The sequence below is a fragment of the Nyctibius grandis genome, chromosome 16 (genome assembly GCF_013368605.1).
Source record: "Nyctibius grandis isolate bNycGra1 chromosome 16, bNycGra1.pri, whole genome shotgun sequence".
NCBI lineage: Eukaryota > Metazoa > Chordata > Aves > Nyctibiiformes > Nyctibiidae > Nyctibius > Nyctibius grandis.
In genome coordinates this window covers 7312009-7326256 of record NC_090673.1, presented here as the reverse complement: position 1 = coordinate 7326256, position 14248 = coordinate 7312009, and the positions used below count along the sequence as shown (strand labels likewise).

Sequence of the window (14248 nt, the reverse complement as noted above, 5' to 3'; positions counted from 1 at the left end):
ATTTTCAGAAACTCCCTTCAAAGCTCACTCCTTTAACTGGCCAGTGGCTGCTCCTTCCAAACCTGGGGGTCACACACTTACCAAAAAGCTACCCGATAATCAGACCAAAATATCGGTCCTCAGTGCAGACACCTGGGTAAAAAAAGTAGAAACTCACCTTTGTCAAGGTTATCATTAGAATTTATTGATATGAAAGAAACTTCGTATGTCAACGTGTCAATGGAGGAACAGCACATCCTGACATAACAGAAGTACAAAGCCCATCCAGGTGATGTTACAGCGCTCTGGAATCTCTAAACTCCCAAGTACAGGAGATCACGCACATGGCTGTGTATTACTTGGGTACATTTTCTGGGACAGGACAGCAATACTCCAGAAATACACTCGATGCACCAGTGCCCGACAGGCTGCAGCAGGGACCACGCTGGCTTCGACTCCCATCGCCCAGCTCCAGACAGACAGTGCACACGGGTAACGGCGGCTCACCCTGGGCCGCTCTAGTCAAAGAAGAAAAAAAAAATATACCTATTTGGGGGTGTGATTCACCTGAGCCCGTGCAGCCTCGCAGGGAGATGAGGTGACTTGGACCCGCCGGCTCCTTGGCACATAGAGGGCTCAGAGGACCGGCTGGGATGGAGACGCCTACATGCAGCATGGGAACCCCACGCCAGGTCTGCAGCAGGACAACCTGGGCACGGTCCTGTCAAGGGAGCTGCAACTGGGAAACTTCACAACAGATTTTTGTTCTGCCCGGGGAGCAGACACAGCCACGCCACGCTCCGTCCTGGCATCTGCCAATTCAGAAGCAGGATTTTTCTTTTAATGTAACAATTATCCTCACACTGTAACTGTTCTGCCATCCCCTCTCTCGGCAGTGCCCCCTCACGGAGCTCCCAGCACAGACAGCTGTTCACACTATGCTTGTGGCTGAGATAAAAATTATCTTTACAAACTTTACTGGAAATACATGCTATGCTGGCTGCTGGCTGAAAAAAAGCCAAGTGCTGAGCTTTCATCTTCTCCCAGCTTATGAAATACTTGGTTTGGTCCTAAACATCTTGCTAAACTATTAGAGAGGGAATAGCAGAGTATTCCCCAGGCACCTGGTAAATCCACAATGGATTTATTGTAGAAATGAGCTGAATTCTCTCACTCACTCCAAATTTCAGAGCCCTCTAAAACCCTCCAGAGAATGAGCCATTTGTGACACCACAAAAACAAAACCGACACCAAGTTCAATGAGTAAATTGTCTGGCGTTGTGCAGGGAGCACCCAAAATAAAACACAAATCCAAACTAAGGGGATATGTCAGTCCTGTCTCCCGGTGCCGGATTTGATTACGGCAATAAAGGAGCCTGGGCCGAAGGGCACCTGCCCGGCCGATAGCACCAACCCCACCGCAGAGCGGGAGAGGAACCGCTGCTGCCAGAAAAACATCTCTGAGTGAGTGTGCCGGGGACGACCCGTACTCTGCTCCTCTTCCTCTCGCACGAGCTATGACAAGTGACACAGCGGGTTCTGCTCTCAGCCATTCGGTTCCACCCAATCTAAGTTCCCTCTGCACGTGTAACAGCATTGACTTAGAGATCTCATATTAATGGGTACTTATACAGGATTAATTGCACATCAGTCCATTGTGGCTACAAGTTCATTAGGCTAATAAATCTACATAGTGACAGTAGTACAGTATCAGCTACTTTTCAATACAAACTCCCTACCCTAGCCTTAATTTGTAGGTCAAAAGAAGATCTTCTACCATAGTGACCTTCCTAGGACCTTTAACATTCATTTTCAACATTTTTTTTTTCTAGAAAAAAAATCCAGTGTGGGGAAAACGCACATATATAACAAAAGCAGTGCTTAACAACCACAGGAAAAAAGAACATGATCCTGGACTCCTCTATCAGCGTCCTCCGTAGACCCTGGTAGCATTACTTCCAAAGGGTTGCTAAATCCAGCTCCATCAGTTCTTAAGTCCATGAAACAGTTCCCTAGCTCTAGACATTTCTAGTCGCTCACTATACAGATCGTCTGTAGCAAGAGCGTACAGGAACACTTGCTAATGTGCACAAGACTTCCATTTGATTTAATGGAATAGTTTTAGAAGACTGAAGTCTTTACTTCTAGAAATCTGTTCTTGAGCGGTAGCGCTCTCACCGACTGGTAGCTTCCTACTCCACCCAGGAAAAAGCTCTGAGTCCCTCAAAGTTTTACTCATTCGTTTTGCCCAAAGGTGTATGGGTATCTAATAAACCCCCTCTCACAGTATTCCCAGGAAATGATTCAGAAGAGGAGATGATTTTTCAACCAAATGAGATCCTCTGGTCCTGTGTGTCAGACCATGGCCAATAGAATGAGCAGCTGCCATGGACATCTCAACTTAAATACAGAACAGTCAAGGGAGGAGAGCAAGGTGGCCTGACCATCTTCCCGTGAGGTACAGGCAGAGACACCACAGTCACTCTGTTCTCAACAGTTTGTCTCTTTTTCTGGAGTCAAATGTTTGATTCCATTTGTTCTAGCAGGAAGTGGTGAATCACGTCAAAAGTGGGACGATCTTTGATATCCCTGCTCCAACATTTCAGCATCAGGTCAAACACAGGGTTAGGACACAGAGGAGTCTGGGAGAGATAGATCTGAAAGGAAGAAAAATACAGCTATTTCAGTGGGCTTTTCGTAAAAGAACTGAACCTCGACTAAATGAAAACCAAATAGACAGTTTCATTCCAGGTTGACAAGACACAGCCATCATGCAGTGTTTGAAATCCATTAAGCGTGAATCTGGCAGTGAAGGCTGGATGGAGCTTTGAGGCCATCTCAAATGGCACTGCGGACACTTTGCCAACTTGTTTGCTGTGCTGGTCACAAAACAGTCCTTTGTCCCCAAGGGAACACGAATGCTTCAAAGAGATTTCATCTTCCAAGTGACATCAAAACACAAACCAAAACCAAATTTACCACAGTAAAATCCAAATACTTTCACTCACCGTAGACAACCCATGAGGCTTTCTAAGCATCGCGATAGCTTGTTAGCAGAGACAGAAAAAACACCTTTTAGAGCTTATCTAAAGCACAGCTTGGCAGAATTCCCCGCCCCCCCCATTTCAATACACATCTTTTAGACCCTTCACTAAATCATTAGTATTCAGAAGACAGTGAATAAAACCTTCCATTATTTTACTCCCCTTAATCCTTTAACTTGTTTGGTGCTAAAGGTGAATTTGGGGAGAACAGCAGACAACTGGCACTGCACTTTTTGGGGTACAGTGATCCTCAGTACTGAGGTGCTGCATTGTCCTGGGTCATCACTGGTATCTATTGAAGGCAGCAGCAGTGGAGTGCACAGTCCTGCCTGGGAGTTAGGAAGAGACAACAATGACACAGAAAAGCCCTTCAACAGCCAGAGGTGGCCAAAGGCTTTTTGGCACTACAGGGAGTATCTAACCCCTGGGAACTAATAACTCCTCCTCCCCACCTCAGTAAGTGCTTCGTCGTCTTTGAGAGGAAATGCTAGTGGGAGAGAGATCTGACAAAGGAAAAGAGCAAAAGGATTGTGTAAGAGAGTCCAGGAAAGCTAAGGAGGACAGTGCAGTGAGGGCAGATTGAAATAGAAGTGGCTTATAAGGAAGAAGCACTGAACAGGGCCGAGAGATTCTTCCAGTGGGACTCCAAGAGAGGAAAGCCAGTGCAATGAGCCTGGAGGAAGGGGAAGAGAGGCAGGACACACTTGAAAGGATGAGTAATAGAAGCAGAGACTTTTGCAGATGACGTAAGGCCAGCAGAAAGGCCCTGGGGAGATCCACGTGGACATGACCAGGTCAAGTGAAAGAAGGAGAGGTCACACTTGCTTTCTTACCTGCCTGCCCTGGCTCCGGAAGAACTCTCCTGTGTTCTCAATGACTTGCTCATCTGAGAGGAGGCTGTAAGGTTGCTCCTTACACAGTATGAACATCTCCCAGAGGGTGACCCCAAATGCCCAGACATCACTGGCTGTGGTGAACTTGCCCTGTGAATAGAAAGGATGTTGTAAGCTCAGGCTGCTCACAGCACACGTTCAGCAAAAGCCATTTCAGTCTACACCCTCTGCAGCTGAACACAAGGATGCAGAATTCGTACCTGGGAAAACTCTCTCAAAAAGAGACAGGAGAGCAGGTGACCTGCTCTGGGCAATGCACAAAGGGACCGTGGTATGACATTGCTGCTTTGTGGGGCAGGTGCAGCATGTCTGTGGGACCCACAGGACAGCTCTAAGAAGGGGCAGCTTTTACTGGGGCAAACCTCTTGAAACAGGGAGCAACCCTGAGAGAAAGCCAGACACTGGCCCTCCTGAGAAAGGCTGTATTTGTCTGCAGCAGGAGGAAAACGGACTGTGGCTGGGGGACAGATAGCTGCTGCCTATCTCCACCCAAAACACAGCAGTGCAGCACAGAAAAGCCTTTGAACAGGAAAGCAAAGCCCTCGGGGTGAAAGCAGAGCTGAAGCAGGCTCCAGACTCTTAAGAGAAAGGCCAAGATAATTTTGATTTTTGCACATGTAAGAAGTTGGTGACAGTCTACTAGCTGTCCCTGTTTTCTGTCTTCGAAAAATGTGCCCCAACAGGCCGTGTTTGGAACAATGTGTTTCTGAAGAAGTAAAAAGAAGCTAAAGATTGCTCAGAAAATAACAGAAAACAATTGGGGGCTGGAGGGCCTGTTGTAACCAGGAAAACAGGGTGAATTTAGAAAAGCTTAGGCCTATCAGCCTTTATAGCAGGGGTAATAATTTTTCTGGGTACTTGGAGAGGGTGTTGTAAGAAGTATAACCAGGTGATCTCGCTGACTAGTCTGAGAAAGAAATATGCGTCTGAATGTTAAGGAACTGCCTCCAGACAGGATGTGTTTGGGCTGCTGAACAATCTCCTAAGGGGAGACAGCAGGACCCTTAAACACGAAACAAAACCCTAACCTCTAAACCAGACTCGGCACTTGAAACTCATGAAGTTCTCTCCCTGTCCCTCTCAGCTTCACAGCTGGGGAAATAAGCCCAGAAAGGCAATTTCCTTACGATGCCAGCAGGAATCCTGAATGCCAAGCACAGAACAGAAATTACGCCCCAGATGATCTGTGCCATATTTGCAAGGACATGCTCCTTTTCCAGGATCCGAGTTATGTCCTACATGACCTAATGGACATCTCACCTGGGGCCATCTGCAGCATAAGCTCTGATGCTATAAGGACCATTACACATACACATGTTACTACTTCAGGGGCACAGCAAAAAAAAAATCAGAGGAAGGGAGAGAGAAGGGTTTCGTGCAGCCCCTACCAGGAGGATGCTTTCCCAGGCCATCCAACGTATGGGCAGTACGGCTCGTCCCTGGATACGGTAGTAATCCCCACTGTAAAGATTCCTGCTCATGCCAAAGTCCGCAATCTTGATGGTGTAGTTGTTCCCCACCAGGCAGTTGCGAGTTGCCAGATCTCTGTGCACAAAATTCAGAGATGCTAAATACTTCATTCCAGAGGCAATCTGGGTAGCCATGTACAGCAGGTTAGAGTAGCTGCATGAAAAGAAAACAAAACAAAGCAAAATCAATAAAAGTTCCCCACACTCAACTCTTCCTGGCATGTGCTGTATCACAACGACCTCTTATTTTATTTTTGGCCATAACAGTGAAACTAAACTGTCTAGTTTCAGGGCACTAACACCCCCAGGCTAAGCCAAGTTCCTGAGCTGACTAAGCAAGAACAGACAAGCTATCCCTGAAATTCAGGGCCCTTAGAATTTGACATCTCTTAGATTTTTTTTTTTTTTTATTATCAAGCATTAACCTCAAGATTTTCAAAGAGTTTATGCATCAAAGCACCAACTTTTTGCAGAGACACATGGAAAAATTAAGCTGTACAATCTCAGAATCTCATAACTAAAAAACTGCTTAGCTTGGTATTTCAAACACTGCCACTATTGCATGCTTACTTTAAGTATGTCACTTAACATTAAAGAGAGCTTACTTTTAAAAGATGTTTAATATTACTGAAAATATAAACAGATGCATTTTCCATCTAATATAATTTTAATTCCCCCATTAGCAAAATTAAGATAATTATTAATAAAGTTGCATAATACACAAGACAGAATTTGGACCATCTGACTCTCATCATTCTCCACACACCACTGTTCTGCGATGCTCGGCTTGTTTCCTGCTGTTTGTGCTCAGATGCTTCACACACCCAAGCATTTGTCACAACAAAGCTAATAAACTGTTCACAGTCAGTATTTCTCTGATTAAGCTCAGAAAAAGAAAGTCTTAGTCTCCTCTTCTTTGTGTTCTGGTGGCAATAAGAAAAGCACTACTATGTGATCTAAACTATAATAATGTAATGCGTCTAATGATAATAAATCCAATCTATCTGTTCTAATCGATAGCTGAGCTGTTGCTGCTACAGAGATCCAAAGGCAGCCCCTGACAGAGCACTGGCAGGAGGAGGCTCTGGGCACCACTTCCCTCCCAGCCTTTCAGCGTGGTGAACACCACCACTCACCTAGGTGACACTTGGCCCAGTCCCACCGTCAGCTCCATGTTTCTCCTGATCTGGGGGGACCTGTTGTGTCTCCAGAGAAGGAACTCTGCCACCCACGTGTACCTCGTTAACCTGGTTGTTGGCTTTTCACATAGGAGCAGGCATAGCCCCCAGACCCCACCTTCTCCCTTCCTCCTGCTCAGCTGCAGTTGTCTCCCTGCCTGGGGCTGTTGCTCTTCCCACTCAAGAAGCCCGGTCTCTCCTGTCCCACCCGCACCCTGGCAGGGTCCCATCAGCAGCCACCTTTCACCCCCTGCCCCTCTGCTCAGCAAGCTCTGCAGGGCTTGATGCGTGCGGCTCTGCATACAGAGCAGCAGGACGGGAGACACCTCTCAGCAGGCTCATCCTCATGATTTTCTAGATAGCCAGAAAGGCAGCAGGGAGATGCATTTCAAATACCAAAGAGCCATAAGGGCTTAAAAATGTGTGATATCTCTGCAGGAAAGAGCACACCAAATGTGGTGACCAGCCAAGCAGTGAGCTTGAGAGATGGGTAGGATGGTTGGACCTTGCCATTTCAATCAGACACCCACAGGCACCGGCAGAGACAAGCTGCACTCTTTGGCAGGGGATTCATTTCACTCTCAGGAAACAACCCCTATACAGACAGACACCTGAGCTAGTCACACTGGCTGCCTTTAATGTGAAACTGTATCTGGCTGGAAGGGACAGAAGGAGAGGCTGAAGGATCAGCTGGAGAGAAAGGAAAAACTAGAGGTAGAGCCAAGTAATGGAAACCAAGGAAGAATAATGTGAGTGACAGTGCTGAAGTCAGATGAGAAGTGAACAAGAGAAAGAAAGGAGAGTTTGAGGCTTTGGCCAAGAAAAAAAGGCTACAAGTCCAAAGGTGAAAGATGTTTCAGAAGTGCAGAAGGCACAGGAGACTGGAGAGAGCTGGAATGTTTCTACTCAGATGCACACCCTCTCCCATCCTACAGCTCCTGGTGTGCCACGACTCTGCAGGATGCCAGTTTAACACTCCCTGGCAGGACCACTGACCACTACCAGCTACTGGCAGAAACGCTGGCGTTATCTCGACATGGTAAGACCCAGTCATCTCCTGTCCAGTCCACCAACAGAACTTGCTCTGCCTAACTGCCTTGCTCTTGAACTACAAATAAATCTAATCCTTTGTGAGGGTACATGCCAGGCTAAGCAATGCAGCCACTTCTGATCAGTGCAGGTTTCTTTATCGAGCAGAATATGTTAGTCCTACACACAACTCTCGTCTGAGGAAAGGATTTCTGCAATAGTAGAGATGCTTTTATGTTAGATTTAATCCTTCCATAGAGGAGGGAGGTAAGTGCCACGCTCACAGAAAATGGCTTTCCTTGCCAAATATTCTCCTTCTGTTGGCTGATGAAATCTTTCCTTAGTGAAGCTCCACACTCAACTCCTCTCATGTAATGTTTTTCAGACATCCAGAGAACACATGAACCTTCTTAAAAGCCTAAGAGACATCCTTGGCTTTCATCCCAAAACTCTTGCTGTACTGCAACTGGCTTCCCATATTAATGAAATATTTGATGCAAACCCACTAACGTAAACTGATGGTCACATCAGTAACAATACATCTAAGATGGTCCCCGTGACCAGAACAGCCCACAGTCAGGGACACTTCACAGGAACACGGACCTCCAGAGGCCTCAAGAACAACCTCCCACACAAAGCAGGAGTAGTGCCCACAGTATGTGCCATGGCAATGGCTGGGCTGGAGGAAGGTCACTGCCTGGAAGGCACAGCGGATGAAACTGGTAGCTCCGTATTGCTAATTCGTCCCAAATATGGGCAGCTCCTCTTACCTGACGCAGGGAATATTGTTTGAAATGGCAAATTTGCTGTAGATCTCCCTCTGCGACAGGAACTGATTGAGGTCTCCATTTTCCATGTACTCTGTTATCATGCACAGTGGGTCATCACGCACACACACCCCCAGAAGCCGGATGATATTTGGGTTCTTCAGCCGTGACATGATCTTGATCTCCTTCAGGAAATCATTTCTTGTAAAACAGAAAACACAGGTTTGAATCCTAAACTATTCCTTTGTCTAAGGAAAGCAGAAGTAGCATGTAAGAAAAATCTTTGTTCAGAGACTTTTACACATCTGCACACAGGAAATTTGAAAGCTGGTTCTGTGCTTGTGTTCAACATTGACCCCTTCCCCAGCAAACAGGATTAATACAGCATTTCAGTTTGACATTACATCTATTCCCATCCTCCGCTCCCTCCTTGTGTCCTGTTCCTTACACGAACACAGAGAACATACACCAGAGACACATGACACTCTTACAGAAGTCACCAGGATTAACCTATGTGAAACTGTTGCTTGGAGAGTATTCGCTTTCCTTCTCAGATGGTCGGCGTGGCGGATGCGCTTACCTGGCTGTTTTGTTGACATCCGATCTCAGCATTTTCACTGCTACGAGAACTGGCTGGTGAGTGAATTCTGTGGACGAGACTCCCAGGAATTCCAGCAGGCCATCAGCTTCACAAAGGTGCACCTGCAGGGCAGCAGGCAGAGGCAACCATGAGAGTACACACAGACCAAAAACAAAAGGAAAACAACGTCACATTGAGGTCACCAGTTTGGTCACCCCTGGCAGAACAATCACGTGAATGATCTAATGAAGGTGACATTGTTCTGATCAGAAATAGCCCATAAGTTGGCCTTAGATCCTGGACAAAATATGTACATACACTGTATAGCCTATGACGTAGGAACAGACGTGGATTGCAGCCTGATGTGTCCCCAACACACTGAATTTACTTGGACGCATGCAGACTGGTGCAGTAGATTACTGGGGCAGTCCAGTTTGCCCAGCAAGTACTGGAGATGTTCAGGAAGGCCACGTGCCTGGAGCTGTCTGCTTTACTCTGCATGTGCAAACAGCATGGCTGCAGCAGGTTTGGCATGTACAGCTCATCACACCAGCCACACACGGACAGAACTGTCCTGCAGCCTGGCCTGAGTCACTGCTCAAACTTAACTGAGTTAAATCTCAGAATTACAGACAGCTCTCCAAAGTGAACACTGAATTCCAAGTTTCTTCTGATAAATGAATAAAGACAGAAAATTACTGCCAGGGTTTTATAAGAAAGGGGGTGACAGGACATGTAGCTTAAGAATTTATCAGAATGCATATTCAACTGGAGACCTGGGCAAGAGATGCTGGGGTGGGGAAAGTAGAGAGACCCGACTGTGTGGGATAGGAAAAAGGACTGGAGAAGGGGAGCAGACTGGATATGTCAAAGGCTTGCAGCAGTGAGGGGAATGTTTATACGAGGAAAGCACCAACAACTTACATGACAAGCATGGTGAGGAGAAAAAGGAGACAGCACAGAAAAATGGGACAAACCCACAGAACAGAAACAAGAGTACGAAGATGCCGCTGCAGTTACATGGAGAATGAAATCTGCTGTGGTGAAAGTACAGTGACAAGACTAGGAATAGGAAAGAGAGCTGTGGTATTAAGTGCACATACTATGAGCACGGCTAATGTGTCATTGAGTCCGGGGAGTGGATGGTTAGGAGCAAGGAAGAAAAAAGCTGGAAAGGGAAGGAAGCTCTGAGTGGAGAGGTGACAAAAAAGCAGTGAGCCACGTTGCCAGAAGCAAGACTGCACAGTAAGCCAGAGAAGTGGAGCAGGGCATATGATGATGACCAGTTTGGTAAAGACTAAGGAGGTGAGAAGGAGAGAAGGGAGAATGCGATGCAGCACATTTGCAAAAGTGAGGGAAAGGGCCTGTGATGTGAGGAAAGAAACAGGCTCTGAATCAATCTCCAAGGAAAATGGAGATGGAGAGCCTGGCTGCTGCTGTTTGACAACACAAAGGAGGAGAAGGAGAAAGCTTTGACAGTTATTAGATGGGGCAATCACAAATGAGGAAGCAGGCAGTAAAGGGCTGTGCTTTGCCAAAATGTGGCAGACAGGTAGAATTTAAGGCTGTGAATGAACAAAAGCTGGGAAGGAAAGAGACAGTGGAAGAGTGGGAGCAAGTAAGGGGAAGACTTGGCTCGGTGTAGAACTAGGGATGGTGTGGAAACAAAGCAGGGAGAGAAGAAAAGGCGAAGTGAAAACATTCACAGCTCAAAAGCAGCTCAAGGAGTAAAGAGAAAGCTTGGCAGATGACAGATGTATGTATCATGCTGCCTGAGGCTTCTGACAAAAACTAGGGCTTGAGCAAGCAGCAATGCTAGAGAATATGTGAGGACACCACAGTGCTTGGGAAACATCTGTCTGCTTGGGCCAGTGTGCAGAGCCCCACCAGAACCTGTACCTGTTAATGTGAAAGCTGTTTTTACAGCTAGGATCAACCTGTCTCGGCTGGAGTCACTGCTACAGTTTTCAAACTCACTTGGCTAAAGGTGGGTGACAGCCACCGCATGTTCAAGATGTCCATGGACGACCATGACACAGTCTGAATTCCCACCCCCAGGCCTTTTATGTCCAGTAGGGTCATAAATGGGGATATAGACAGTGAACAGAAGCAGTTTACAAAGCTCATCTGTTGAGAAAGACTCATGTGGTACCAAGCAGCAGCCTCACAGGTACAGAATGGGGCGCTCTGAAGCCTGTCCTAAGGGACATCAGCTTTCCCCAACAGCAAAGACACGTTTAAATAAAATACTGGTATGCAGAACCCTCAGCCCTCAAGTATGAAGCACTGCCAGAGAAGCAGCTCAGAAGTTTCACTGTGCCAAGCACCTCCTTTCTGTTGGAGGAAAAGTGGAAGAGAATGGCTGTACCTCTCCAAACTGTCCTTCTCCCAGCTTCTCCTTGAGTCGTAGCTGCTGCCGTGGGAATTCACCCACTGAGATGTCCTTCTTGGTAAGTGAATCCACTGTGAGGGCTGGGACTGCATACATGTTGTTGCCGGTCACACCTTGCAGGTGGACGATATCTGTTTCGGCGTAGTGAGGAACGTTGTTCTGAAAGCCTTGGTGTGGAGTGGACTTGGTCAGGTCAGGCTCAGCGTAGTCCCCACTGCACACTGAGGGGAAACCAAAGGCAGGTGGAGTCAGACACGCTCAGTCCCATAAAATCAACATGGCCTGGCTTCCACTCCTCTCCATCCTGCAGACCTCTGGGAATTCAGCCTAGCTGCACGCCTACTACCTTGTACCAAGGTACACCCAGATGGAAGACTCTGCTTTGGTTTAACTAGGGCTTACGCCAGAACAAGCTGCACTTCTGCAGACGCCAGAATACCTGTGAGGTGCCAGTCAATGCGTGTTAAACAGCTGCCTGCTCTGTCCAGTTATGAGAGCTGAAGTTCTTGCCCAGACACGGAGGCATGAGTCTGAAGTGATTTCCTGTTTCTGATTCATCCTAAATACGATCTGTTGCCCTTACCTGACACACAGATGTTGTCTGCAACGTCACACTTGCTCTGGATTCCCTTCTGCAACAAGAACTGATCAAGGTTTCCATTTTCCAGGTATAATTAACTCCCTGTATGGTCAGTATTACACAGACCATTTGTTCTGCTTCAAATTCACATCCTGACTCAATCCAAATCAATCTCCCTGTGTAGTTTAATGCTGGATCTTATAAACTTGTAAGTGATTGAGGAATGCAGCACTGCCCTTCCATCCACTGATCAGCACTGCCATCACTGAGTACAAACACTGTCGGAAATGTTCCCTTCTCTGTGCGTCCAAAAGCTCCCTGGGGGCTGGAAGCCAGTGCACCACTGGCAATTCTCTGCTGCATTCCCCTCTGCTTTCTCTAAGGGAATTTCAAAGATCCCTTGCTGCACGAATTGGTGCTAAGGGTCTTCTCCACCAGCCAGTCTGGACAGCCCAGGAGCGCTGCAGGCAGCGACTCCACTGCCAAGGGGCTGATGATACCAACGATGTGCGATTGCTGGGATTGTCAAAACCAGCTCCTAAAAGATGAGCTGGCTGATGTATAAACACAGTTTTCAATGAGAACAAAAGGCCATCACCCACCAGGCAGCTGGTGCTCCATCTGCCAAAGTTACATGCGAAAAAGTTGCAGAGCTCCAGAATATTGTCTTAGGTCCCTGGGTTAGTACTGTATTGCATAGGAGTCAGAAGATTTTAGACACTGAGAAGTGGCACAGTTTAAAATCTGAGGGAAATAAAGAATAAACGCATAATTTCTGGAGACTGACGATTACATTACCTGAATCCTCTGCACTTTGGGAAAGCTCTGGAAGCTTTTGGAGCAGCGTAGCTGGCTGGTGATATTCCAAATCCAGTGGGAAAGCACGTTCATAGGTGGGATTTGACTGGTGGATCTGGGTCTGGTTGTTGGCAATGGTGTAGCTGTAGAAGGAGAGGCGAACTGTGGCATCCTCCTCCAGGATTCGACGTGGGGCCTGCAAAAGAGAGGAAAAAAATGCTGAGGCGATGCTCAGTTGTTAATGTATTGGCTGCAACCGCAGCGATTTCCAGTAACATCTTGGATAGGGCTGGCATCCCCCCCTGCTGCGGGAACAGAGCTTTAGCTGCTCTATGGACCTGGGGAAACCCTGTGCTTTCCACTCTGAGATCATTAGGGTTAATAATTAATACTGAACTAGTGTCTGTAAAATAGCCCCATTGTATTACCTTTTCAAACCTTTTTTGAACATACTGCTTCCAAAGAATAATGATTATAATCATCAGGAGCAGAAGAATAATAGCCACAAGGCAGCCCACGAGGATGGAGGTATTGGAGTCATCTGCTTTCTCTCCTATCCAGGTGCTGGTCACAGAAGAAGTAGTTTCTGCAATCATAGAGGTATGAAGAAGAATGTGGAGTTAACAAAGCACAGGTTTGTGCTGGCTAACTTTTACATGTCCCTTCCTACAGGCTGGGCCAGAAAAGATCTTAGGCAGCTTCCTGAGCTTTAACACTAGCTGTGTTCACATTTTGTTCTTATCAGAAATTCTCATTTTGGAGGCTCATAGCCAAGAACTGTGCAGAGGACTTCTGCAATCCAAGACTGTTCTTAGCATTGGAACAGACTCCTGTGATGGATCCATGATAGAGCAGTTTTCAGAGTTTCACTGGCTACACACATGCCTTCAGCTCACTTGCTCTGAGGCAGCGTTGGCCAGCTGAAGGAACAAGAAATAGCTGAGGCTCAGAGGACTGTAAGATGCAGCCCGGTGCATGAGGGCAATAACCAGGCCATATGCAATCTCCAGAAATGAAGGGAGAGACCATGTTAACCAGGATGTTACTGTGAAATCCCCTGACACTTGAGCCCTCGGCATGGCTAAGTGACAGAAGTCCTTACCCCAGGTCCCCTCAGTAACGTTGCACTCTGTTTCCAGGAGATTCATTGTGCTTGTGGCTACCGTAACGAGATTAGGATTCACGCTCTCCATGTCTGTGGAAGGGAAGAGAAGGTGTCAGCCCAACAACCTCCCTGCTCCTGCCAGCAGCCAGCACAATCCCAACTACCAGCCCTGCCTTCCCAAGCAGGACTGGGCTGAGACCCATGCATCAGGTCATGAACAACACGAGCAGCGATACCTGCTCGCTCAGCACTTCCCAGCACACCCACAGGGAAAAGCCTCTCCACTGAGCAGCGCGTACCTCCTGACCACAGCAAACTGCCAGTGCGTGCAGGACCCTTCCCTGAGCTTGGCCAGACACAAGGGACTGCAGCAAGAGCTTTTTTTTTTTTCCATTTTAGCATGATTGTAAAAATTGTCATCCCAGGACAGACGA

At 47.1% G+C, this 14248-nt stretch overlaps 1 protein-coding gene across 4 annotated transcripts in view; it reads right to left on the bottom strand.

The window, feature by feature from the left end:
- Window positions 1-158: 158 nt before the first annotated feature.
- LOC137670855 (discoidin domain-containing receptor 2-like) overlaps window positions 159-14248 on the bottom strand; it is a 59682-nt gene continuing 45592 nt past the window's right edge. For all 4 annotated transcript variants that reach the window (XM_068413995.1, XM_068413994.1, XM_068413997.1 and 1 more), the window contains 9 exons: window positions 13812-13904; window positions 13138-13295; window positions 12710-12905; window positions 11308-11552; window positions 8940-9061; window positions 8363-8560; window positions 5305-5539; window positions 3857-4006; window positions 159-2636 (listed from right to left, as the gene is read on the bottom strand). In XM_068413995.1, coding sequence (XP_068270096.1) covers window positions 2496-2636; window positions 3857-4006; window positions 5305-5539; window positions 8363-8560; window positions 8940-9061; window positions 11308-11552; window positions 12710-12905; window positions 13138-13295; window positions 13812-13904 — 1538 coding nt within the window. In that variant the 3' untranslated portion in view covers window positions 159-2495. The remainder of the gene's footprint in view (window positions 2637-3856; window positions 4007-5304; window positions 5540-8362; window positions 8561-8939; window positions 9062-11307; window positions 11553-12709; window positions 12906-13137; window positions 13296-13811; window positions 13905-14248) is intronic.